The sequence below is a fragment of the Hippopotamus amphibius genome, chromosome 7 (genome assembly GCF_030028045.1).
Source record: "Hippopotamus amphibius kiboko isolate mHipAmp2 chromosome 7, mHipAmp2.hap2, whole genome shotgun sequence".
Lineage (NCBI taxonomy): Eukaryota > Metazoa > Chordata > Mammalia > Artiodactyla > Hippopotamidae > Hippopotamus > Hippopotamus amphibius.
Genome location: NC_080192.1, coordinates 419,782 through 445,362, shown reverse-complemented (window position 1 = coordinate 445,362; position 25,581 = coordinate 419,782). Strand labels below are relative to the sequence as shown.

Genomic DNA, 25,581 nt, shown 5'->3' with positions numbered 1-25,581 from the left:
GCCAGCTTCGCGCCAGAGGAGCACGACTCTGGGCTCTAGGGGAGGGCGCCGGCCAGACCGAGGTCCCCGGCACCCCTGCCTGCGGACTGGGGAGCAGGCCGGCCACACCCCTGCCCTGTGAGGGGGCTGGGGCTGCTGGGCCTCGTCCCCCGGCGTCCTAGGGGAAGAGGACGCCTGCCGTGAAACCTCTCACAACGTGTCCTTGGCCTCCGGCCGCCCTCCTTCTCCCCCTCCTCCCCACCCCTCCCCCCTCAGGACCCGTGAACCTGTCTTTCAGTGCTTGGAGTTGGGCGCTGAGATGGAGCCCCTCCCTGGGGGGTCCAGCTCTGGACTAGAGCTTGCCCCGCTTCTGGCCACTCCAGCCCCCATCAGCCCTGGTCCTGATGCCCCTAGCGGCTCCCTGCCAACTTGAGCAGAGGTGGGGACCCCCCTGGGGCCAGCTCTCCTGGGTGCTCCCGCCCGCCTCAGGACAGTCTCTGGCCAGAAGCCCCACTGTGCTGAGCGGCGGCCACAGACCCAGGGAGGACGCAGGGCCAGTCCCCAGGCCTGGCCTGTGCTCCCACACTGGGACCCCCGCCTTCCTTGGGGACCTGCCCAGGATGTTCAAGAACCCCCCCACTCAGATGAAGCCACTGGAGAGGGTCACTCATGAGTTCTTTCTGCTACCTCCGCACCAGCCAGGCCACGTCTTCACCCCTTTAGCCCTAAACCCATCCACACCAGGGCCCACCCAACACCCCACCAAGAGGACCCTAAAGTTACCAAGATCTGATAGGGATGCCACCTTTTTATCAAAAAAGGAAGTTAAAAGACAAGCATTGTGTCACAGGACATTTTAATACCAAACATGTGGGAAGGCCACCATCCCAGACTAAAAGGGAGTCTTTAAATAGAGTGCAGGAAGCTTGGGGGTGAAGACTGTCCTTCCTGTCCCCGGATCAGCCCACTGCGGTCCCATCCCCATCCCCAGCCACCATGCCCACACACAACCCCGCCGAGCAGTCGGCCTCACAGACTGGCCGACCACAGAGCCCTCTGAGACCACTAGTTCCTGCCCATCCAGGCCCAAATGTCCGCGGGGCTCTGGTAGGGGGTGGGTCTGTCTCTTCTGACCCTCCCACCCCTCCCTTTCCTGCCTCCTCAGTGCCTGTCCCCAGCCTGGTGGGGAGACAGAGGCTTAGCCCAGCCAGAGCTGACCTGATCCTGGGAGGGAACCCCAGGGGCTTCTGGGGGAGAGGATGGAGTTCCCCCACCCCCAGGCTACGCTGTACCCAGAGGCCTCGTTTGTGCAGGGGTTCGGGCTGTGAGGAGGAGGGCCCCTCCACAGCGCCAGGCACTCCAGGGGAGGGACTCCTCCCGCGGCTACCCTTCAGCTTTGGATCCCACCCTGGGCATTGTTGCCCACCCTGCCAGGTGTCCCTCCCCCCACACCCCCTGCTCCAGTGTTCCTGAGGACAAGCCGCAGTGAGGGGCTGCTGCGTGGATTCAACCAGAGTCCTCGAGGGAGGATGCAGGGATTCAGGGGAATCTGGTTGTGCCTTCCTGGACGGACGGAGGCAAAAATCCCTGGGGGCTTCGAGGAGGCCTCCTGGCAGCTGCCTGGCAGCCTCTCCCCTGCAGCCCTCCATCACCTGCAGTCACCCTCAGGACGCTGAGGGAGGGCACCGTGCAGTGTGCTGGCGTGATGGCTGGGGCACAGCCCTCACGGCCCCTGCGCCACCCCTCCAGGCCAGACGGCAGGGCAAGGCTGTCCAAAGCAGCACTGGGGCCACCGGGTCCTCCCTCACTCGAGGGCCTCCAGCTTGTCTCTCCCTCTGCTGCCTCTACTCTGTCCTCTGACTGCAGTCACGCACCAGGCTGGGCTCAGCTGTCTGCAGGCCGGGGAGGCACCAGGCTGTCCTCTGCTGTGGTCGGGGCCTGACAAGCGGACACGGGCAGCTCTGAGGCCCGTGCTTGCTGGCGTCTGGCGACTCCACCAGACCCCGCTTGGGAGGAGTGGCGGCGGCACGCTGCATCCTGGCGCACAGGCCGTGCGGCTTCAGGAGAGAAGAGCTTGCCCCCGTTTGGCCCGCACCCCACACCACCGTGCTCAGCCAGGACTCCGCTCAGGGAGCCGCTGAGGCCGCGCGGGCATCTACATGGCCTTGCCCCTCAGGGGAGGCACCTGGGGTTGGGTATGGCGGGGCCTACCGGAGGCCTGCAGCTCTGGGTCCACGCCTGCCTCCTCCCCGCCCCCTGCCTCGCTGCCAGCGCTGTCCCTCTGTGCTGAGCTGACCATGCTGGTGACAGCACTGGTGACCACTGGGCCCGGTGTCACAAGGTGTCACACGGGGGTGTGGATTACTTCCGAGGACCTTTCACTCCGTGCCAAGGAGCTTGGTGCCCCAAGGCTGCGGTGGCTGAGGAGGGCTCTGGCCAGAGGGGCCTGGTCAGGCTAGAGTCCCGTGGGGGCAGATGGACACGGGGGGGCAACGCGAGTGCCTGTGAGCCGAGCAGCAGTGCGGGGCAGAGCAAACAGAGAAGGTGCCGGTGGGGTGTCCCTGCAGCGGAAACGAGACAAGGCCCGGGGCCCGCCTGGCAGCCCCCAGCCCGAGCAGCCTCCCAGCAAACCACGGGGCAGAGCTCTCTTCCGGCGAAGCGGCTTCTCCCCTCCCAAGAGACGACTGTAGGCGAGGTCCCCCCAGCCCCAGGCGAGACAGGCGGTGGGACGGGGAGGGCTGCGTGACGAGAAGGGTCTGCCTGTCCGCCTCCTCCTCCTGTCCTGAGCTGGGCAGCCGGCTGGGTCTAAAGGACGTTATCAAGTGCAACAGCTGGGCCTGTAGGGCTTGGGCAGATGGGCGCCCGGAGGGGGTGGGTGGCCTTGGCGAGGGTTCACCGCTTGCCCACCCCCCGTGCCTAAGACCCTGGAGAGGGCAGGTGGGGCCCAGGGGGAGGTGAAGCTCTGCCAGCGCGTGACCTGCCAACAGTCAGGGTCCAGGCTGTGGTTCCAGATGCTGCCTTTATTGCTGGGACGATGGTGGTGCCAGGTGGGGGGCCAGGGCCCGAGGCAGCAGGGAGTCCGGGTGGGGGCGCTCGTGCCAGACTGCCGGGAAGGAAGCTCGGCCAGACCCAGGCCCCCGACCACGGGCCCCATCCTAGGGAGGGCACAGGACGACCTGCAGGTCCTTGGGCAGAGAGCCAATGACCGTCTCGATGTACAGCCGCGCCCGCTTCAGCGTTGCCTCCTTCACGGGGAGCTGGTGGCCCTGTGCTCGAACCTGCGGGGCAGCGGTGGTCAGGGGCAGGTGACCTCCACGTCTGGCTGGCTGAGGCCGGGCAGGGCTGGGAGGCATCTCACCAGCCTCTCCTGGAGTTTCAGGACCAGATCCACGACCTCTACCTCAGACTTGTCCTTCATCCAGATCTCGATGTTCTGCGGGGACGAGAGGGGGCATCCCTGACCGAGGCCCTCGCCCGCCTCTGGGCCTGTGCCCTCCCTGCCCGGCGCTCCCCCGCCCAGCCCCCTCACCGCCTCGCAGATGGCCTCGAGGTGCAGCGCTTCCAGCTTCTGGGCCATCTCCTTGTGCCGCTGCCGGTACCAGCCATCAAAATGCGGGGACTTGAAAAACCGCCTGTTTGGGGGCAAGAGGCAGCCGCCGCGGGCTGGCCTGTGTGTTGAGCGTGGTCACGGCCACCGGCAGCAGAAGCCCCAGGACCCCGCATCGTGTCCACCCACCTGTAGAGGCCCAGCCAGTCGCCCTTGAGGACGCAGGTGAGCTGCGGCCCCGCGTGCTCCAGGCTGCGTAGGAAGTCATCCTGGCGGAAGGGGCGGATCTGGGGAGGGGTCTGAGACAGGGGCCGGGTGAGTCCTGGCGCTGGGGGCACGACCTCATGGGCGCCGGACCTTGGCTGGTCAGGACCCTCGCAGGGCACTTCCCAGACACACTCCTGGCCCACCCCAGGACCCTCAGCCCCACCCGCTGGGCACAGATCCCAGGGTGGCCCTTCCCAGAGAGGAGGGCCTCGCGCCCCTCCACGTGGCCCCCACTTCTCTGCCCTGTGAGGGCCACCTAGCAGGTGTGGGGATGGCCTGGCCCCAGGGGGCTCCGGCACACCCACGACCTCCCCGCCCCCCAGGATCAGCGCAGGACCCATCCTCCCAGCCCCTCCCTGACCACACCTTCCAGGGCGCGATGCTCTTCTGCAGGGGCATGAGGCTGGCCATGTAGTGCTCCTGGGGGAGAGGGCAGGTGAGGCCGGGCTGCCCGCCCCTCCGGCCCAGCCCCGGCCCCAGCCCGCCGCCTGCCCGGCCTCACCAGCGGGATGATGAAGCTCTGCGTGAGCTCCAGGAGGTGCCGCCTCAGCACCGCGGTCTGCGCGTCCGACGGCCGCTTCTTCTGCAGGCCCTGGGGGGCGAGGGCTGAGCCACAGCGCCCCGGCTGCGCCCCCTTCACATGCCGAGCACAGTGTCCCGCCCCCTGGTGTGCCCCCCCCCAGCGGTACCTTAAGCAGCCGTCTGAGCAGGGCCTTGTCTCGGTGGAGGTGGGCCGTGTACGCGGTGTAGAGGCCTGGGGAGGGCAGGGTGGTAGCGCGCTCCCCTCCCTTTGGCGGTGCCAGCACATCTGCCTGCCCCACCCCACCCCAAGGCCCGTCTCTGGGTCCCGGGAGGAGAGGAGGGGCACAGACCTGGCTTGGTGTCCAGGGTCTTCAGCCTCGAGGGCTTTTTCAGTTTGACCTGCTTGGGAAGGTCCCCTACGAGACACGCCCCGTGGCCAGGCCAGTTCTGCGTCTGCAGGTTCAGACCCCGCAAGGCCCCGTGTGCCCAGGACCCCTGGGTGGAGGCCGGGACAGCCTCACCTGACATCTTGGGCTCCCCGACACGGAGGATGTGGGGCCAGTGCTGGAGCGTTTTGATAAAGAAAGGGTTTGTGACTCCCAGGACCACGTTTGGTCTAGAGAGAGAGAGAGACAGAAAGGGAGGGAGGGAGGAGGGGCAGCGCAGGGGGCTGGCGGAGCGCGGCGGCGGCGGCGGCGGAAGGGCGCTTACGGGGCCTGCGTGCGCGTGGAGAACTCCTTGAACTCGCTGTCGTGGACGGTGAAGTAGGGGCGGTAGTCGCAGCAGAACTTGAGGGGCTGCAGGCAGCTGCGGGGGGGCCCGCGGGGCCCGTGAGCGAGCAGGGCTGGTGCCGGGCCACCCCTCTCACACGGCGGCCCGACCCACCTGGCCAAGGCCAGCACCATCTCCGAGGACACGGCGGGCGAGGGTGCCAGGACCAGCAGCGGCTCCCCCAGCAGCATGAGCTCCCACAGCAGCTGCACGTGCGCCAGCACCGGCCGGAAGCACCTGGGCGGGCGTGGGGGGCCCTGACCGCCTGCCCCCCACAGGCCTGGGCAGCCCCGCTCTGGGGGGACGCCGGGCCTCACCCCCGAGGGGAGACGGCGGGGAGGCCTTGTGAAGACACCCAGGGCGTGTGCGGGGCGCCCCCCGGCTCCGACCCGCCACCCGTGCTCCCTGGCCCCGCGCCTCCCATGCCTGAAGCTGGCAGCCCTGGCTCCTGCTGGGCCCAGCCCAGGGCCAGAGGGTCTCCAAAGGCAGGGTCCCCCCCGACCCTCCCAGAGAGGGCCCCCTCCAGCAGCATCTCCCGACACCGCCGCTCCCTCCCTGCACCTGCCTGCCAGCACCGGACCTGCTGCCGGTGGGGGTCAGTCCCGCTGGGTGCGGACGCTGGGGCACTGGGTTCCTCTTCTGAGTGACTCTCCCTCTCAGAACTGGCCGGGGGCTGGCTCCTGGTAGGCGGGGCCCCCGCACCCCGGCCCCAGTGGGCCTGAGCCCCAGGGGCTCACTCACCGTCTCCCGGGGCAGCAGGTGGCGGCCTGCAGGGCTCACCTGAACAGGTCCAGCTCATGGGTGCTGGTAAGGACCACCGGGGCCGGTAGCAGGTTCTGGGGGGTGGGGGTCAGGCGGAAGGTGAGGCTGGTGCCCCACAAGCCCCAAGCCGCAGCTGGCATCCCGGGAGAGTCCCAGGGGCCGCCGCCCCTACCCACGCGCCTCCCCGTGCCCCACAGCACAGGCGAGGGTGGGGGGCAGCCAGCCCTGCCCTGAGACACAGGCCCCGGGCTTTGCCTGGCGTCTGGCCAAGCCCCAGGGCCCCCAGCAGGTGAGGTGGGGAGGCCCAGGCAGGTAGGAGGGCTGAGGCAGGTGTGGGGCCACCGGCCCAGGAGCGGGACCCCCACCTCGTGGCCGCACTGCTTTGGAGAACCGGATTCAGGCCTGTCTGCCCGGGATGGGATGTGTACCTGGGGACGAAGGAAGCAGCTGCTGGAGGGGTGGGTGTCGACAGGCACCGGGCCATCCCACCCCAGCCGGCCAGCCGCACCTGGAGGACGACTCCCATGACAGGCAGGTTGAGTGTCCGCCCCGGCACGGGCGCCGGCCACTGGTCGATCTCCCTGCAGGCTGTGAACGCAGGCGGGCAGCGTAAGCAGCCCGTCCGGGGGGAGCCGCCTGCCGGAGCCCCGGGAGCGCCAGCGGGTGAAGCGGCAGCCGTGGCAGCGCCTGCCGGCCACTCACCCGCTTCCAGGCAGGGTGCCAGCTTGTCGAAGAACTCGGGGGCGACCAGGCCCAGCAGCGCCTGGAACAGCCGGACGAAGGGCAGGCGGGACACCAGCACCAGAGACTGCAGGGCCCGAGGGCCGGTGAGATGGCGCCCCAGCCCCTGGGGACCCTGTAGGAGCCCTGAGGCCCGGGTCATCCAGGGTTGCCCAGGGCAGGGCATCCCCCCGCCTTCCCAGGACGGCTGTCCCCAGAAGTGGCCTGACGCGGGACTCCAGGTTAGAAAGCCCCGGTGACTGCAGGGTGGGGCTGGGCCCCGGTCCTTCAGGGGGACACGCACGTGGCCAGGTTCGGGGATGGTCTCCCCGGGGCTCAGGCAGCGTTTGCTTTTTTGCTTTTGGTGTCTGAGTTCAAGACGGACGTCGTCCTAATCTTGAAAGTGTGACGAGGGCGCCCCTTCCCCCACACGGAGGAGCAGGGACAACCCGGGCCAGGGGCAGGGCGCGGGGGCAGGGCTGGGAGGAAGGGGCAGCGGGGCCGGGAGGCTCAGGACCCCGAGACCCTCCGTCCTTGCCGATGGCTGCCGGCCCCCCGACTTCCAGCAGGGCCGCCCCAGAGCGGCCAGCAGCTCACCTTCTGGAAGTAGCCCCTCTTCAGCGAGCTGTCCTTCACCTGCCTGAAGTACACGTAGCCAAAGTAGTGCGCAGGCTCCCTCTGGAAGGAGGGGTGTTGGCCAGGCCGCGCCCGCTGCTCACGCTCCCTCCTGCCCCCTCGGCCCCCCCCCCAGGCCGCCGCACGCTCTCCCCAGCCCCGGGGTCGGCCAACCGCCCTCCAGGGACATCTCCACAGACACAGGGGCAGGCGGTCCAGGGGCCTGGGAGCGCCCACAGGCGTGCACTGGCCTGCGCACTCCGAGCCATGCCCTGGTGCACACACGGAGCACAGGAAGAGCTCCTGGGACCTGCTGAGTCCGCGTGGCTGGCCCACCCCTGGCCGAGGCTGGGGTGCCAGGCCCAGCTTGCAGCAGTCGGAGGCCTGCTGGCTGGGGCTGCCCAGGCGCCTCGAAGGGGCTGCTCACACCAGCCTGGCCCTGGCCGGACGGGGAGGGGAGGAGAGGCGGAGAGGCAGCCCGGCTCACCTGCAGAGACGCGGGGGCCCCACGGTCACAGTGCCTGTCATCCGTGTGCCAGGGGCGCCTCTGCCCTCCACACTGACGGATGCGGAAGCTGAACTGAGTGTCCCCGAGGCAGCCTGGGAAGCAGGTGACCCCCTCATGCTGTGTCTGGGTTGGAGCCTCTCTCGCCAGCACTCGGGGAGGGGGGGGGCAGGGAGCGGGGGAGGGCCCCACGAGGCTGGCCTCGGCTGGCCTGCAAATGCCTCAGAAAACCTAGCCCTCTGGGTCTGCATCTCCTGACAGAGGGCCCGTGTCCTAACCCCTGCACCTACGCGTTTAGACTCAGCACTCAGAGAAGCACAGCGACAGCCCCCCAGCGCGTGGGCTGTGAGCAAGCACAGGTGGGACCTCAGGGTGGCCCCAGCGTAGCCTGCCCGGGACAGAAAACCAGGCGGGCTGGGCACCCAAGTCCCGGTGGCCCCTCTGCTGGGCTGAAGGAGACCAGACCCTGCTGCCCAGAGACCCACCTTTCCACGTGAACCGGGGAGCGTGGCCGCTGCGCATGGGGCTCTGGGTGTCTCCCCGGGGCAGTGGGGGGCTGGTGCTTACACGCTGGGCAGGTCTGGCCACAGGGGCTCCTGGGTGGCCTCACGTCCCCCCTTCTTCCTCTCCCCACAGCCCCAGAGCGACACCCAGGCCAGGGAGCGACGGGGTGGCCTACCTGAGTGGGAGTCGGGGAAGGACAGGTAGCAGATGCTGCTTTTCTGAAACACAGGAAACAGGGTGAGGGCCTGCTCCGGGCGAGGTCTGCTCCCTAGAGGGCTGGGACCCACCTCCTTGTCCGTGAGCCGGAAGTCGCTGGGGTACACCAGCTGCGGGAACACAGAGCACTTGGTGACACGGGCTGCCTGCGGAGGCTTGGAGCTGGGCTGCAGGTGTGTTTCCCCACACCCCGCACCTCCTGGCCTCGGCAGACTCTCGGGCGCCTCCCACGTCCGGCCCCCTGCGGACCCCTGCGCCTCGCCTCTGGGCTCCAGCCTCCCGCCCCCGCCTCACCAGGCCCCTCTCAGCACGAGGCCACTCCTGGCCTCCATCCTTCCCTTTGCTTGGCCCTTCTCACACCCCTCGCCCTAAGGCCACTCACCCAGACTGGCTGGGCCTCCCTGCTTCCACGTCCCGACGGTCTGTCCCCACGGCCTCCTGTCTCGCCTAGGGTGGCTGCAGGGCCCTGCCTGCGGGCCCCCACCTCTGGCACCCTCTCAGCCCTCTGAACCCCACCCCCCAGCCAGAGGGTCTCAGGCTGTGCCGCTCCTCTGGGCCTGCTCTCCCAGACGGCCTGGCCAGCCTCCTCGTCCCACCTAGACTCAGACGTCGCCTGATACTGGCACCCTTGCCTCTGAGCATCTCCACTCCAGCCCCTGCTCGTCAGGAGTCCAGGAGCTTCCAGCCTCCTTCCTGCTGGGAGTGTTGCAGGAGTGAGAACCCAGGCCCCAGGAGTGCCCAGGGAGCGTGCCCAGCTGGACAGGCTCTATCTGGGAGACAGGCCGCACTCTGGGGGAGCCCGCAGCCCTGTGCGCAGGCGAATGGCCGGAATGGATTTCCTTACGGGAAACGAAAAAGGCAGGGAGCCTCCAGATCCCTCCCTGCCTGTGGGCCCCCGCGTCTCCTGGGGAGCTGGCGCACCCTGGGCACCGCTGCTGCCCTGGCCTGAGCCCGGATGCAGCAGGCTGGCTCCCCCAGGAGGCAGCTATGCCGGGAGCCTGTGGTGGGCCAGGAGCTAAGGGCCTGCCTGTGCGGCCCCTCCTCACTCATCAGCCAAACTCCCATGTGGAGGAGGACCTGGGTTTTGGCTGAAATGAGGCTTCTGCCGGGGTGTGTCCTGAACCCCCAGGTGGTGAGGTGCTGTGCTCTGGGCTCACTGCTGCGGGCCTATTCTGTCTCCTCCGCTGCCACCAAGTGTCCCGAGGACAGGGACCGTGTCCCAAGCACTCCCTGGCAGGGAACAGACCCTCACCGAATACTGTACACTCACCTCGTTTTATCACACTTGGCTTTATTGTGCTTCGTGGATGTTGCATTTTTTACAAATTAAAGGTTTGTAGCAACCCTACAGGTGCCATTTTTCCAACAACACTTGTTCACTTTGCATCTCTACATCACATGCTCCTAATTTTCACATCTCAAACTTTTCACTGTTATATTTGTTACAGTGGCCTATGATCAGTGACCTCTGACAGTACTACTGCAAAAAGATAGATAACACCTCACTGAAAGCTCAGATGATAGCATTTTTCAGCAAGAAAGTATTTTGAAATCAAGGTGTGTATAGTTTTTTAGATATAATGGTATTTCTTGCACACTTAGGAGACTGCAGGCCAGTGCAAGCATAACTTTGATTGGCCCCGGAAACCAGCAAACCTGTGTGCCTTGCCTTCCTGCAGTGTCTGCAGCTGAACTGGCAGCATCTCCAAAGGGTGCCTTTATTTGTGGAACGCCAGAAAACACGTCTTTAAAGAATAATGAAACAGGTGCCCCACGTGGAAATCTCGAGGAGATGAGATGTCAGCTAAGGAGACACCAAGAAGAAAGGACCAGGAGGACGGAGGGGCCGAGAAGCAGCCAAACAGCCCTTGTCCGTGGGGCGGCTCCACGAGAGGAGGGGCACAGGGCCACGCGGGCCGTGCGCCTGCGCGTCTTTGTCGGGATGGCAGAGAAGAGGCGGGTGCCTGGCAGCTGGGGCAGGGCCACAGTGGACCCTTCGTGCTACGCTCAGGAGCCTCGCAGCATCTGAGCAGGCCCCACACACCATGCCCAAGGCTCCGCGTGCACCGTTCCCAAGCTGCGAGCAGAGGCCAGAGGGAAGGCCGTACCCAAGTGAGGAGAGAATGGAGCAGGCCCTCGGAGAGGAGAGAGGTAGACGTCTGCCACACGACGCCGCCTGAGCCCTGGAACGACGGGGGTCTTGTCCTTTCCCCTGAGCCATTCTGCAGGGGCTGCTGCTCCTGAATCCCGGGGGTCGCCAAGGAAGACAGAGGCAGCGAGCTTCGCCTTGCTTGAGAAGGCCCCTCTGGGAAAGTGCTTCCAGAAGTGTGGTGTGGGTACCCCAGGTGCCCGGAGGGCCAAGCTGCCCTTTTCACTCTTTTCTTGTCACTGTGTGCAACACAGCTTCCAGAGGCTGTGACACAGGCCATCAAGGGCCACTGATTGAAGTGGATGTGAGGACCCAGCTGCCTTCCATTTGGCTGGGTGTTAAAAAGGGACACAGAAGTGTCAGATGATGCCATTCTCCTCACTGAATTTATTTTTGAAAATGTGGTTATTTTTGTGGAAATATCAATAGTTATATATTAATATATTAATACATGTGGTATGTGTTGTTTTTTTTAAAAGTGGATTCATAAGCACTTTTAATTTTTCCCAGCTTTACATTCTAGTATAGGAAACATTGATAGATGTGACTCACATAAAAAGCTCCTTGGGGCCCTCAGTAGTTCTGAAGATTGAAAGGGTCTTGAGACGGCAGTGCGGGAGCTGCAGCTGGAAGGACGCGGACGCCTGGGGGAGGAGCCTGCAGCCTGGGCCCCCCGGCCTCCGCTGGCTGCGTGGGCTTCTCGGGTCGGTGGGGGCGCTGAGAGGAGAGTTTCCGAGGGCAGCAGAGCCAGGCCCTCTGCTCAGCGGAGGTGCACAGCCTTGCCCGCCCTCCTGTCTGACCCCTGCCTCGTCTGCAGGCTCCTGTGCACCCACGTCGGTGGGACCTCCCTGCCCACACACATCCTGTGCGCTCTGGGGGGTCCTGAACCAGTTACTCCCTGCGTTTCTAGCACAGAACCCAAACTCCTGGTGGGCAGGACCCTGACATCGCATTCAGCTCTGTGCCCGTGTCCAGCTCCAGGACCGTGGGGCCTGGCTCCCGGCAGTTGCTCGGTACTAGACTCATTGAGTGAGTGAAGGGCTGGCTCCTTGCCTTTGCTTTTGCTGGCTTTTTGGGGGGAGGGGTTACCTGAAACAGTCCCCTCTGCCCTGTCAGGCTGCCTCCTTCTCATCCTCCAACGTTTGGCCAAGCCCCGTTCCTTCCTCTGCGTTGCGTCTGTCCATGGAGTCTCTGTGATCGACAAGCTCCCTCCCGGAAGGCAGTCCCTGGGTCTCCCATCCTGTCCCAGCACCCAGCGCAGTGTCAGAATCTCTGTGGTGCTCAGCCAGGCCAAGCCCGGAGTAAGCGAGGGCGGAGCAGGTGCTCCATGAATGATTGTGGATTCAGCTGAAGTGACCCCTGATCTTCCCCACGATTTCCAGGGGAGAGAAGACAGGATGCAGACCTGACGCGCGTCATGTGGCTGTGCTGCCCGATTCCTGCACAGACTTGACAATTCGGAGGGGCTGTGGGTCCCCCCAACACTCCCTCCCTGAGCTGTATAGCCTCAGCAAAGTTCAGAAGCCCAAGCACATGGAGCCTTTAACAGTTCTTGCTTGAGTGGTGAAGTTCTAGAACATTATACATGAGAATGCCTTAAGGAAACAGTAGACTCTCTTCTCTTGTGATTATACTGGGAACAGTTTGGGCACCAGCAGGAATGTGGACTGTGATGCTAGGCAGATCACCTCACCTCTTTGGGCTCAGGTCCCTCTGTCAATTTGGCATGCCACGAGGGGACAGGTATGGTGGAATGGGGTCTCCACAGCGAGCATGGGCAGTGTCAGTCCTTTCTGTTTTTTAGGACTTGGGCGTCCCACAGCCTGGCGGAGTTCAGCAAGGTCTTGGAAGACACCCCCCTCACCCTGATGCTGGCTTCCCAGTGATGGCTAACCAGCCTTATCAGCTGACTGCAGTCACGGGATGTGCCGCCTCCTGGTTCTCAGCAAGTTCTGCTGACAGCGTGCTGAAGCCTACCTCCCAGCCTCCCCTGCCCTGGTCAGCGCCAGGGTCTGCGTCATGGCCTTCAGGGCACGAGAAGACCATCGCGCCAGGCCTGCAGAACTACGGAAGGCCTTCCTCCCTGAGTCTGTCCCGTTTTCATGTACACCCATGTGGGTGGGGGTGGGGAAGAGTCTTGCCGGCATTGGGAACACCCCAGGCTAGGTGGGCTAGGTGCAGTCAGTGAACAGAAAGATGACTCCCGGGGCTGGATGTGATTCTAAGTGAACAAGGGGGTGTCCAAAGATGTAAGGAAGAGAGCCGCAAATATTGGACTTAGGGGGACAGTAGCAGAGGTAACGAATCTGCGAACCCTGTTGCAGGTGGAGCTGTCAGCCTTGTCCCCGGATGGGATGTGGGGTGGAGGGATGGGAGGAGTCAAGAGTGACCGCTGGTATTCTGGCCGGAGGAACTGAGGCGAGAAGGTATCATAGCGCGGGAAGGCAGGCGAGGGGGGAGAGGAGCAGCTTTTTATGGGGGGAAGAGTCAAGAGTACCACTTTCGGTATCCGAAGTGCAGGGTTCCTCTCTCCTCCATCCCAATGGGAGGTCTTGGCAACATTTTTCCCTCTGCTTGGGGGCGCACCTTTCAGGAGGTGACAGGTGCAGGGTTTCGGAGGAGGAAGAGGCCACCTGGGGCGTCTGCCCGAGGGTACCTCACACGCGGAGGGATTCCCGCCGCCCCTCGGCGATGCGCAGCCACACCGGGCGGCGGCGACAGAGCAGGACCCGCCCTCCCCGGCCTCCGCCCGGCCCGCTGCCCCTCTCACCTCCAGCGCCTGGCCCAGCTCCAGGTCGAAGGTGACCACGCACACGCACTCCAGCCAGGCCGAGAAGCGTGCCCAGGGCGCCCCCGCAGCCCGCGCCCCGGACGTAGGCATGCCGAGGCGGCCGCGAGCCCGGTGGGGCCCGGCACCGGACCCCTGGTCCATGGCAGCGGCTACTGAGAACCGGCAAGCGCTGCCGGGGGAACGCCGGAGGCGTTGCCAGGGGAACGGACTGGAGGCGGTGGCCTGGGCGCGCCCCGACCCCGCCGCGGAGCAGTCGAGCGGCCGTCGCGGAGCGGAACGGCCAGAAAGCGGGCTCGCACACCCCTGGCGGCCGGAGGAGTGCCGTGCGGCGGAGCGGCCCCGAGCCCACCAACGAGAAGGGCCCGCGCGGGACAGAGCAGCCCCGAGCCTGGAGGAGGGACTTCCGGCGGGCGCGTGAGGCCGGGGGAAGTCGGGTTAGGGCGGGGTCGCGGCCCCTGGGGACTCGCCGCGGGGAAGCGCGAGGTCGAGACCGGCGGGCGTCGAGACCGGCGGGCACCTACCCCGGGCAGCTTTCCGAACCTTTCGTCGTGACTGCGCTCCCACTCTGTCAGCTATCACACACTGATTCCTGCGGTTCCCGGTCTCCCTGGAATTTCTCCGGGGGGGTCGCCTCTTGTGGGGCTTGTCACGTCCTGGGTTCGTGTCTGAGCACGGGGGCGTCTTTGTTTCCAGTGGCCTGGGCGTCAGTCGCCTCCTCGCCTCTTGGGTCCAGCGCTTTTCCAAATATTTCTGGGCCCCTCTTGAGCTGCCTTGCACACTGTCCCAGACCTCTGGAAAGCAGGCGCTGCGTGTAACACACACAGTTCGAGCCACCTGTGCCGTTTTATCTTCTGCCGCGGTGAAGTGTGGCTGGGGGGCGAGCCCCCTCTCCCTCTCTGACGTCGCGTCTCCCTCCAGCATTCCTCTTGGCAGCGCCAGGCACCAGCCCTTACCTCTAGAAATGTGGCCGCAGTGTTCCCCCAGCATCACGCAGCCAATCATGGAAGGGCGAATTTGGAGCTGAGACGATAACTTAACTGACACGTTGTATATTTTACCTTTTTTTTTTTTTTTTTTTAAACAAAAGCTCCCCACTCCGAAGTTAGGCTAGGCTAGGCTAGGTTGGAGTAACAACCCCCAAGTCTTGAGCAGGTTTTTCGCTGTGCATGGACTAGTGGGAGAGTCAGGTGGCTCTCCTTGACTTACCTCTGGAACAAGTAGTCTCCTGGGTCACTGCCAGTGGAGGAGAGATGAACGGAGGCCTGCTAGCTATGAACTGCTTTGGCCTACAAGTGATATATACAGCACTTCTGCCTATAGTCCATGGGCCAAAATGAGGCAGTGAAGACAATGTGATAAGGGAATCAGAGAAACTGGTAGTTGCCACACTGCTGGCTTTGAAGATGGAGGAAGGGGCCATGCACCAAGGAATGAGGCAGACTCCAGGAGCTAGAACAGGCGAGGAAACGATTCTCCCCTAGAGCCTCCAGAAGGAATGCAGTTTTGCTGACATCTTGATTTAAGCCCCGTAAGACTCATTTCAGGTGTCTGACTTCCAGAATTGTAAGATAATAAGTGTGCATTTTTTTAAGCCACTACGTTTGTGGTAATTTGTTACAGCAGCCCTAGGAAACTAATAGATACAATATGTAGCCTTTTCTGTCTGGTTTCTTGCACTTAGCATAATTTTTTTTTAATGTCTTTTAGTTGTTTTTTTATAAATTTATTTATTTAATTGGCTGTGTTGGGTCTTTTCTGCTGTGCGTGGGCTTTCTTTTTAGCTGTGGTGAGTGGGGGCCACTCTTGGTTGCAGTGCACGGGCTTCTCACCGCTGTGGCTTCTCTTGTTGCTGAGCACAGGCTCCAGGCACGTGGGCCTCAGCAGTTGCAGCACATGGGCTCAATAGTTGTGGCTCACAGGCTCCAAAGCACAGGCTCAGTAGTTGTGGTGCATGGGCCCAACTGTTCTGCGGCATGTGGGATTCTCCTGCAGCAGGGATCGAACCCGTGTCCCCTGCATTGACAGGCGGATTCTCAACCACTGTGCCACCTAGGAAGCCCTAGCATAATATTTTCGAAGTGTATCCATGTTGTATATATCAGTAGTTTGTTCCTTTATATGAATGGTAGTTCATTGTCTGGATACATGACATTTTCTTTATCCATTCTAATGGAATTATTTAAAGAAACCTCGGGCTTCTCTGGTGGCGCAGTGATTAAGAATCCGCCTGCCAGTTCAGGGGACACGGGTTCCAGTGCTGGTCCGGGAAGATCCCAGCAGCTAGGTCTGGGCGCCACAACTGCTGAGCCTGTGCTCTAGACCCCTCAAGCCACAACTGCTGAGCCCACACGCCACAACTACTGCAGCCCGCGGGCCTAGAGCTGGTGCTCCCCAACAAGAGAAGCCACTGCAATAAGAAGCCAGCGCATGGCGGTGAAGATAGAAAGCCGCCGAGCAACGAAGGCACAAGGCAGCCAATTAAAAAAAAGAAAAAAAGTAACCTTGGTTGAGGTTGCAGCCCAGGACAGGCGGGTAGGGGGCGCTCTCGTGCCCACCGTGCCTCGTCAGTTACCAGAAACAGGAAGACAGATGCCTCTGCTTTCTCTGCAACAGGATGTCCTCCACCCAAGGACATCCCAACCAATCGGAGACTGTCCTAGTGCAACCAACGGGACGCCTCCATGCTCCTCCAGTGTTCTCTGGTTGTCACAGCCCCCCCCCCCCCCGCCAGCTGCCCCCTTTTCCCTGTGAAAGCAAGCTCCTTTTTCTTGTTTTCAGGGTGTGTTTGTGGTTGGCTATAGTGTCCACGTCGTGCTTTATAGTTTCTCTGGCTATTCCTAAGTAAACTTGCTTTTGCTGGTAAAATAACTGGCTATTATGTTATTAGCGTCAACACGCCAACTGACGGACATTTGGAGCGAGTCCGGTGTTTGCCGGTTATGGATAATGCTGCTGTGTACATTCCTGTGCGAGTCTGTGTGGACGCCTGTCTTAACTTTTCTTGGGTAAATACCTAGGAGTAAAAGTGTTGGGCTGTATGTCCAGTTTATGTTTAACTTTATAAGAAACTTTCAAGCTATTTTCCCAAGTGCCTTTACCATTTGATGTTACCACCAGCAATGTACGAAGGTTCCAGTTTTTCCGTATCCTCGCCAGGATTTGATGTTGTCACCCTTTTCAATCGTAGCCATCCAAGGGGTTGTGTAGTGATACCTCGTGTGGGTTAATTTAGCATTTCCCTAATGATGACTGACGTTGAGCATCTTTCCATGTGCCCACAAGTCATTTGTATTACCTTCTTTGGTGAAATGTTTATTTAAATCTTTTGCCTCTTTTTAAATTGGGTCGTTCGTCTTATCAGCGCTGTAAGATTTTTTAAAAATGTGTATTCTAGAATCAAGTCCTTTATCACACATATGATTTAAAAATTTTTTCCTGGTCTGTGGCTTGTCTTTTATTTTTCTTAGTGGTGTCTTTTGAAGAGTAAAACTTTTTAATTTTGATGAAGTCTAAGGTATTAATATTTTTTCTTTTTGGTAGTATGTTTATGGTCTCATATCTATGGAATCTTTTTTGGACCCAAATGATTTTTCCTATGTTTCTTCTAAAAGTATTTCACCTCTCAGATTTAGGGCTGTGATCAATTTGGAATTAACTTTTGTGTATGATGTGAAGTAAGGGTTTAACTTTTATTTTATGCATATGGATAATCAATTTTTCCAGTATCATTTTTAAAAATATTTATTTATTTATTTATTTATTTATTTATTTGGCTGTGTCAGGTCTTAGCTGTGGCACGCGGGATCTTCCTTGCAGCATGTGGGATCTTTTATTGTGGCGCATGGGCTCTTCATTGCAGTGAGCGGGCTTCTCTCTCTAGTTGTCGCACACGGGCTCCAGAGAGTGCAGGCTCAGTAGTTGTGGCACACGAGCTTAGTTGCCCCATGGGATGTGGGATCTTAGTTCCCTGACCAGCAATTGAACCCACATCCCCTGCATTGGAAGGTGGATTCTTAATCACTGGACCACTAGGGAAGTGCCTCCAGCATCATTTTTTTAAAAAGATATTGCTTGGGAGTTCCCTGGTGGCATAGTGGTTAGGATTCCAGGGTTTCACTGCCACTGCCCCGGTTCAATCCCTGTTCAGGGAACTGAGATCCCACAAGCTGTGAAGTGTGGTCAAAAAAAAAAAAATGCTGCTGCTTCCCAATTGAATTGACTTAGCACCTTTATAAAAAAAATCAATTGATCATATTTTTGAGGGCTTACTTTTTTACTGTTCTGACCTATTGATATATATGCTTATCCTTGTGCTAATTCTATTGTCTTGATTATTCTAGCTTTATAGTACATTTTGAAATTGAGAAGTGTGAGTCCTCTAACTTTGTTCTTTTTCGAAACTGTTTTGGCTCTCTCGATCCTTTGCATTTCTATGTGAATTTTAGTATTAGCTTCTCTGTTCCTATTAAAAAAAAAAAGACCACTTGCTGAAAAATGCTTTGAATCTATTGATCTGGTTTGGGGCGAATTGCCATCTTGGCAATACTGAATCATTTACTCCATGAACATAGCATGTCTCTCCATTTACTTAGGTTTTCTCTAATTTTTCTTGGCAGTGTTTTGTAGTTTTGTTTTTAATATTTGTTTATTTTTATTTACTTGGCTGCACTGGGTCTTAGTTGCAGCACGCGGGATCTTCATTGCAGAATGTGGGAATTTTAGTTGCGGCATGTGGGATCTAGTTCCCTGACCAGGGATCGAACCCAGCACCCCTGCATTGGGAGCGTGGAGCCTTAACCGCTGGACCACCAGGGAAGTTCCAGTGTTTTGTAGTTTTTATTGCGTGGGAGTTGCAAGGCCACCCCCAGATCTGATGATTTGTAGGAGGTCTCATAGAACTTAGCATAGAGTCCTTTTCATGGCCATGCTTTATTACAGGAAAAGGGTACAAGGTAAAATCAGCAAAGGGAAAAGCCTCATGGGGCTAAGTTTGGGGGAGACCAGGTGCCAGCTTCCAGGGTCCTCACAGAATTACACTGAACAAACTTAATTGTCCCAGGGAGTTGTGACAATGGGTGTGAAATGTTGCCAACCAGGGAGATTCATTAGAAATTCAGCTCACACGGTTTTATTGGGAGCTTCTGTTTATTTCCTAAGGCTGCTGTAACAAACGAATACAAACCTGGAGACTTCAAACAACAGAAATTTGTTCTCTTACAGTTCAGAAGGCCGGAAGCCTGAAATCAAGGTGTCAGCAGGGTTGGTTCCTCACGGAGGCTCCAAGGGACAGTGCATTTCAGGCCTCTCTGCTACCTTCTGGTCACTGCCAGTGGTTCCTGTGGGGTTATCACTCCAGTCTCTCTGCCTTTACAGCACTTTCTTCCCTGTGTCTCCTCTCCTTTTCTGAGAAGGATTCTTGTCATTGGATTTAAGACCCATGCTGATCCAGGATGATCTCTCTTGAGATCTTAACTTAATAACATCTGCAAAGACCCTTCTTCCAAAGATCACATTCACAGGTTTTGGGTAGACATATCTTTTAGGTGGGGCCACTGTTCAGTCCACGGCAGGGCTGACCAGATAGGCAGACCAGATTTGTCAGTGCCTGACAAAATTCCAGGCACCCAGAAAGAAAGCAGATTTCAGCATGTCACGTTGTTCAGCTCAAAGAGCCACTCTGATCATTTCCGGGGATGGTGGGAACCTTCCTGAAATCCAGGTTCTCAGGTGCCAGTCAAGGACTAACCATGTAAGCAGGGGTTTTATTTGTTTTTTTGCTTTGTTTTGTTATTTGATAAGTTGTTAACCTGCTGCATTGACTCTTTTCTGTATGCACTTCTTTTGTTATATTTATTCGTAAGTATTTTATTCATTTTGCTGCAGTTGTGAATGGAATTTTTTGTCCTTTTCTTCCTCCCCCTCCTTTTTTTTTTGGCTGCACCATGTGGCAAGTGGGATCTCAACTCCCTGACCAGGGATTGAACCCAGGCCCTCGGCAGTGAAAGTGTTGAGTCCTAACCACTGGACCGCCAGGGAATTTCCTGGAATTTTTTTCTTAATTCCATTTTCAGATTGTTTCTAGTGCATAGAAATATAACTGTTGTTTGTGTATTGATATTGTATCCTATGACCTTGTTAAACTAATTTGTTATTTCTAGCAGATTTTTTTTGATAGATTCCTTAGGACTTTCTAAATGGATAATCATGTCACTGATGAATAAAGACAATTTTGTTTCTTCCTTTTAATCTGTATGCCTTTAATTTTTTTTGCCTTATTGCACTGACTAGAACCTTTAGTGCAATGTAGAAATCATTTCAAATATTTCTTGTTTCTTTTCTTTCTGATAGTCCCATTATGCGAATGTTATACCTTTTGTAGAACAAATTCCTTGGATGTTCCGCTCTTTTTCAGTCTTTGTTCTCTTCACTTTTCAGTTTTTGAATATTCTATAGAGAGATCCTCAAGTTGACAGATTCTTTCCTCAATCTGAGCCAGTCTGCTAATAAGCCCATCAAAGGCAGGCTGCATTTCTGCTACAGTGTTTTTATTTCTAGCATTACTTTTTGCTTCTTCCTTAGCATTTCCATCTCTCTGCTTGCGTTGCCCTTCTGACCTTGCGTGTTGTCTACTTCGTCCATGAGAGCCCTTAGCATATTAATCACAGCTGCTTAAATTCCCAGTCTCATAATTCCCAGCATCCCCGCCACGTCTGGTTCTGATGCTGGCTCTTTCTCTTCCAATTGTGTTTTTTGCCTTTTGACGTGCATTGTAATGTTGTCTTGACAGACATGATGCACCAGTTAAAAGGAACTGCTATAAGTAGGCCTTAGCAATGTGGAGGTGGGGTGTGGACCTTCTGTGGTCCTGTGATCAGGCCTCAGTCCTTTACTGAGCCGCGCCTCTGAGCTGTGAACTTCACAAGTGTTCCTGTTTCTTATCTCCCTTTGGTGGGGACAGGCTGCCCAGAGGAGGCTGGAGCTGGGCTCCTCCTGTCCCTGTCAGTCAGGCTCTGGTAACACCCCAGCGGGCCAGGCTAACAAGCCTTCCTTGAGGCGGCCCTGCTGAGGAGAGCAGAGCACTCTGGCACGCCAGGGGACGGCTCCTTCCCTCCCCTGCGGAAAGCTGGAGGGGACTTTGCCCTGATAGTCACTTGGGAACCTGGTCATGCTCCAGGGGTAAGTCTCACAGTAGTGTGGGGGCTCCCTTACGACTGGGTCCCCCTGCAGTTTTTAACTCTCAAAGTTAAAGGCTTTGAGCCTCCAGAAATTCATCAATTACAATTCAGGAGACACCCTCCCCCTTGCGCACACAAGTTCTCAGGCCAGTTTTGCTCCTGAATCTTTGCTCTGGTAAGCTGTGATGACTTGTATTCACCTGCCTGTCTCTCCTACCTTGGCAGCAGTGGTTTGCTCTGTGTCCTCCCTTCTCTTATAGATCCAAGAAGAGTTGCTGATTTTTCAGTCTGTTTAGCCCTTTACTTCTTAGGATGGATTGGCACCTTCCAAGCTCCTTGCATGCAGAATCCTACAGTGTAGAATTGAGGTGGTGAATGCAGACATCCTTGCCTCATCTCCAATCTTTACAAAGCATTACATCTTGCACCACTAAGTTTGATGTTAGCTATAGATTTTTCCTAGATACCTTTTATGAAGTTGAGGAATGTCCCATCTAGTCCTAGCTTGTTGAGAGTATCATGAATAGGTATTAAATTTAGTAAAATGCCTTTTCTGTAGCTATCATGACAATCCTGTGGTTTTTAATATCCTCTATTCTATTAATATAGTGTATTACATTCATTGAGTTTTGGATGCTAAACCAACTTTGATTCTTGGGATAAACCCAACTGGTCCTGGTAGATAAGTCTTTTTACATGTTGCTAAATTTGGTTCTTCAATACTGTTGATTTGAGTGAACATCTTACATCATTATCTTTCAGCTTGAAGAACTTTCTTTAGTATTTCTGGTAAGGTAAATCTCCTAGAAATAAATTTTATGTTTTGCTTATCTGGGAATGTCTTTATCTCACCTTCGTTTTTTCTCCCACCATCATTTTTTTTTTAAATAAATTTTTTTATTTATTGGCTGCTTTGGGTCTTCATTGCTCTGTGCAGGCTTTCTCTAGTTGTGCCAAGTAGGGGCTATTCTTTGTTGCAGTGCATAGGCTTCTCATTGCAGTGGCTTCTCTTGTTGTGGAGCACAGGCTCCAGGCACACGGGCTTCAGTAGTTGTGGCATGTGGGCTCAGTAGTTGTGGCTCATGGGCTCTAGAGAGCAGGCTCAGTAATTGTGGCACACGGGCTTAGTTGTTCTGTGGCATGTGAGATCTTCCCAGACTAAGGATCAAACCTGTGTCCCCTGAATTGGCAGGTGGATTCTTAACCACTGCACCACCAGGGAAGCCCCTGGAGTAAGTCGTCTTCTGATGCCCCGAGCTGTGTCTTGCTGCACTGTTGGGGCTTTTGAAGAGAAGAGCAGGACAGAGCAGTTCCTCCTGTTCTGACTGTGCTCCAGAGGCACGCTCATATCACAGTTGTACTTTTTCTAATTGGTTGGTGAATAATTTTGCACTTGGTGTTTGTGGTGATAGAATGTTATTTTATTTGGGCCTTCTGTGTCAGAAATACTGAATGCGGCCTGGCTTTGTTCCAGCTGTTCTGTGTACACTACAAGGAAGGTTAGAAGAGAACTCTGTTAAAGAGCCATGCCTATCAACTACGTGTTGTGATCAATTACAAAAACAAGGATTGCAGTAGCTTTGCACATTTTCTATTTGCACATGTAGTTTATAAACTAACCATTTCTCCTCTCTGCTTTCCATTTTTAAAAAACAGACACTACAGGACTTCCTAAGTGGCGCAGTGGGTAAGAATCCGCCTGCCAGTGCAGGGGACACGGGTTTGATCCCTGCCCCAGGAAGATCCCACATGCAATGGGGCATCTAAGCCCGTGCGCCGCAACTATTGAGCCTGAGCTCTAGAACCCGCGAGCCACAACTATGGATCCCATGTGCCACAACTACTGAAGCCCACGTGCCTGGAGCCTGTGCTCTGCAGCAAGGGAGGCCACCTCAATGAGAAGCCTGCGCACCATAAGGAAGAGTAGCCCCTGCTCGCTGCAACTAGAGAAAGCCCGTGTGCAGCAACGAAGACCCAACACAGCCAATTAAATAAATAAATAAATGAATAAATTTATATAAAAAATAGACACTACTATATATAAAATAGATAACAAATGAGAACCTACTGTATAGAACAGGGAACTCTCCTCGGTGCTCTCTGGTGACCTAAATGGGAAGGAAACCTAAAAAAGAGTGGATATATGCATATGCATAACTGATGCACTTTGCTGTACAGCAGAAACTAACACAACATGGTAAAGCAAGTCTACTCCAATTCAAAAAAGAACTTGAATGTGATGGAATAATATATATTATACTGAATAATAATAAATTTACTTTACAAAATATACAAGTTGTCAGAAATTCACTTTACTATTTTAAGAGCATAAGAGAATATGCAGTGGGACAGCGACAGAATTTGAGGAGTGATGAGTGTAGCCAGTGACAGAAACGACTGCTGGGCTGTACGCATGCTCATTTGAGGGAAAGTGAGAATTTCTCCACTTGCAATAAGGATGGATGTACCTTGTTAGGTGAAAATATAGCATTGTTTTGTTGTTGTATAAAAGTTCAAATATGTCTGAAAGGCTGCATACAGAAGCTGACTTTCCAGAAGGTCAGACTCTCCCCATTTTCAACTTATTGCCTCAGTTCCAAATCCACTTCTCTTTGCCTGCTCTGCAGTAGTGAAGCTGGATCTGAGAAGCATTTAGCAGGGAATGTTTTGTCCTTTCTTAAATATAGAGTTCTTTACTCCTTTATAATTAACCCTGTTAGTAATTTAAAAAATTTATTTACTTGGTTGCCCTGGGTCTCAGATGCAGCCGGCGGGCTCCTTGTTTGTGGCACATGGGCTCCTTAGTTGTGGCTCACTGGCTCCTTAGTTGCAGCACACAAGCGGGATCTAGTTCCCTGACTGGGGCTCGAACCCAGGCCCCATGCACTGGGAGTGCAAAGTCTTCACCACTGTGCCACCAGGGAAGTCCCTATCAGTAATTTTTATACCAAACTTTCTCTGAAGTCACTGTGTGGTCTCTGTCCCCTCATTGGCTCATTGGACCCTGACTGCTGATACCAGGAGGAAAAATCAAGCAGGGAAAGCGGTTGTGCATGTGCCTCTGTGTGTGCATGTGTGTACATGTGCGTGTGTGTGTGTCTACGCGTGCATGTATGCAGGTTTGAGATCTGAAATAGGGAGGCCGGTGCTCACGGAGAAGAGGAGAATGGAGTAAGATGTAGGAGGTCAGTTAGCACAGGGACAACTGGAGGGTGTGACAGGATGCAGAGACAATGGCCTGCGGCAGGAGGGTGCCCTGAGTGGAGCTAAGTGAACGAGAGGCAGAGCACAAAAGAGACCTGATTGTGTAGGACTTGTGGGTGGCAGCAGGGACTAGCTTTCTGTTGTGAGAGGGGCGCCCCTGGGGGGAGGGATAGGATTGGACTTGTTTTCACTGGGTGCTATCATGAGTCCAGCAAGCTGACCTCCAGCACGTGTGGCTGGATAGAAGCAGGGAGCCTGCTGGGAGGCTGCTGCTGTGAGTCGGGTGAGAGAACCTGAACCAGGGCTGCAGGTGGAGAGCTGGCTAGAGTTAGAAGTGGAGGGCTTTGCCGATGAACCCAGGGTGGGGTGAGAGAGGAGAGGGGCCCTGGCAGACCCCAGAAGGGCATCAAGATCAGGCTGAGGGTGGCGGGCACTCACAGCAAGACAACCGGTGAGAGCATCTCAAGCACTGCGCCTCCTGGCCCCGAGCCCCTCTCCTGCAGCCCTGCCCACCGCACCTCCAGCCTTAGAGGGCGGGTCTTCGCTTGCAGGGCTTGTAATCTGCTCTCGGTTGTACGGCGGACGCTTTTTCACCCCACTTCCTGAAAAGTTCACCCTACAGAACTTGCCAGAAATCTGCCCTGCAGTGTACCTGGGAAAGATGTTCCAGAACGCAGGGAAGCGGGCGCCTCCCGCTGGCAGAGCAGCCCGGGGGGCAAACCCGCTCCCGCACCCTCTCCAGCGCGCTCTGCGGACAAGGCTCAGCATGGCCCCGGGGGCAGAGGGGGCAGGGCCACTTCCGCCGAGGACCGCGTGCGTTCGCAGCTGAGAGGCGGTCCCGTGGGGACTGGCGAGAGTGTTAGCTGTTCCTTAAGTGTTCGATTTCTTTTTCCAACGTTTCCCGTAGTTCACGCTGCTACTTGAAGTAACAATTCTCATTTTAGAGATTAGTTTGATTGAGTCGAACAACTCCAACAAGTGCCAAATGGGCACGTGTGTCACTAGAACCTGTGCGGCACCTGGAAAAACCATGGCGCGGGGGCTGCTGCTCCGACGCTCCCAGTCCGGGCAGCAGAGAGGATGCAGAGGGGGCTGCGCGTGGCACATGGCGAGCGGACCACCGCTCACTCTTGCTCCGGCCGTGTCCACGCCGCGTGCCCAAGGAAGTCAGGGGACACCCAGCTGCCCCAGTCGCAGAGGCCTTCAGCCTTCGAAGACGGCTCCCAGGGAGCCTGGAAACTCCTGCCCCAGATGTGTGACCCTCAAATCGTTTCAGGCCTCCGGAGGGGCTGTTCTGCTGCTGACGTTGCGTTAGAAAATTTACCACCGCAACTGCCTTATCCCCTCACAAGCTGCTTAGGCTCGCGCAGAAATTTCGCAATACCGGGGAGGGACCCAAGGAACAGGAAGCCGCGTCCGCCGCCCCCGCGCGCGGCCCCGCCCCCGGCTCCCCGGCCCCGCCCCCACCGCTCGTGGCCCCGCCCCCATCGGTCCCGCCCCCGGCGTGCGCGTTCCCGGCCGCCTCCCCGCCATCTTGGAGCGAGTGGAGCGCCGCCCGCGGCCCGAGCCGGTTCCGAGCCGCAGGCCGGCCGCGCTGAGTCTGCCGGCGCCGTGTTTGTGGGCGCCTCGCCCGGCCGCGCCCATGTGTGCGCGGCCCGCTCCAGGCCGCCCGGGCTTCGCCTCCAGCCGGGCCTCCGAGGAGCCGCCGCGACGCGCGGCCCGCGGGGCAGGTGAGTGCGGCCGCCGAGGCTGCCGGCCGGGCCCGCCGCCCGCGCCCCTCACGCCGCCCCGCCCGCCGCCCGCGCCGCCCCCCGGTGCGCGCGCCCGCGCCCTGTCCGCGCCGCCCCCGTCAGC

The 25,581-nt window shown here is 57.7% G+C and overlaps 2 protein-coding genes across 39 annotated transcripts in view; one reads left to right on the top strand and one right to left on the bottom strand.

Annotated features, from left to right (window-relative positions):
• Positions 1–830: 830 nt before the first annotated feature.
• On the bottom strand, positions 831–25,144 carry DENND6B (DENN domain containing 6B). 36 transcript variants are annotated; one of them, XM_057741408.1, is made up of 21 exons: positions 13,328–13,462; positions 11,110–13,143; positions 8,480–8,518; positions 8,368–8,410; positions 7,671–7,742; positions 7,166–7,246; positions 6,551–6,704; positions 6,357–6,436; positions 6,214–6,276; positions 5,867–5,922; positions 5,201–5,323; positions 5,027–5,122; positions 4,837–4,931; positions 4,666–4,731; positions 4,483–4,547; positions 4,296–4,385; positions 4,160–4,213; positions 3,716–3,825; positions 3,509–3,611; positions 3,338–3,412; positions 831–3,257 (listed from the first exon to the last, which is right to left on the bottom strand). In XM_057741408.1, the coding sequence occupies exons 2-21, from the start codon at positions 11,508–11,510 to the stop codon at positions 3,135–3,137; spliced, it is 1,989 nt and encodes a 662-aa protein (XP_057597391.1). In that variant the 5' UTR covers positions 11,511–13,143; positions 13,328–13,462; the 3' UTR covers positions 831–3,134. The 36 variants fall into 36 exon arrangements, 34 of the variants coding, with proteins under 34 accessions (XP_057597391.1, XP_057597396.1, XP_057597385.1 ...); XM_057741413.1 differs by lacking the exon at positions 11,110–13,143 and having other exon boundaries at positions 6,551–6,656; positions 7,671–7,783; positions 13,328–13,729; XM_057741402.1 differs by having other exon boundaries at positions 3,338–3,611.
• A 97-nt stretch (positions 25,145–25,241) lies between these two features.
• PPP6R2 (protein phosphatase 6 regulatory subunit 2) overlaps positions 25,242–25,581 on the top strand; it is an 83,207-nt gene continuing 82,867 nt past the window's right edge. For all 3 annotated transcript variants that reach the window (XM_057741291.1, XM_057741287.1, XM_057741293.1), the window contains exon 1: positions 25,242–25,457. The gene's annotated coding sequence lies outside the window, so the exon portion shown is untranslated. The remainder of the gene's footprint in view (positions 25,458–25,581) is intronic.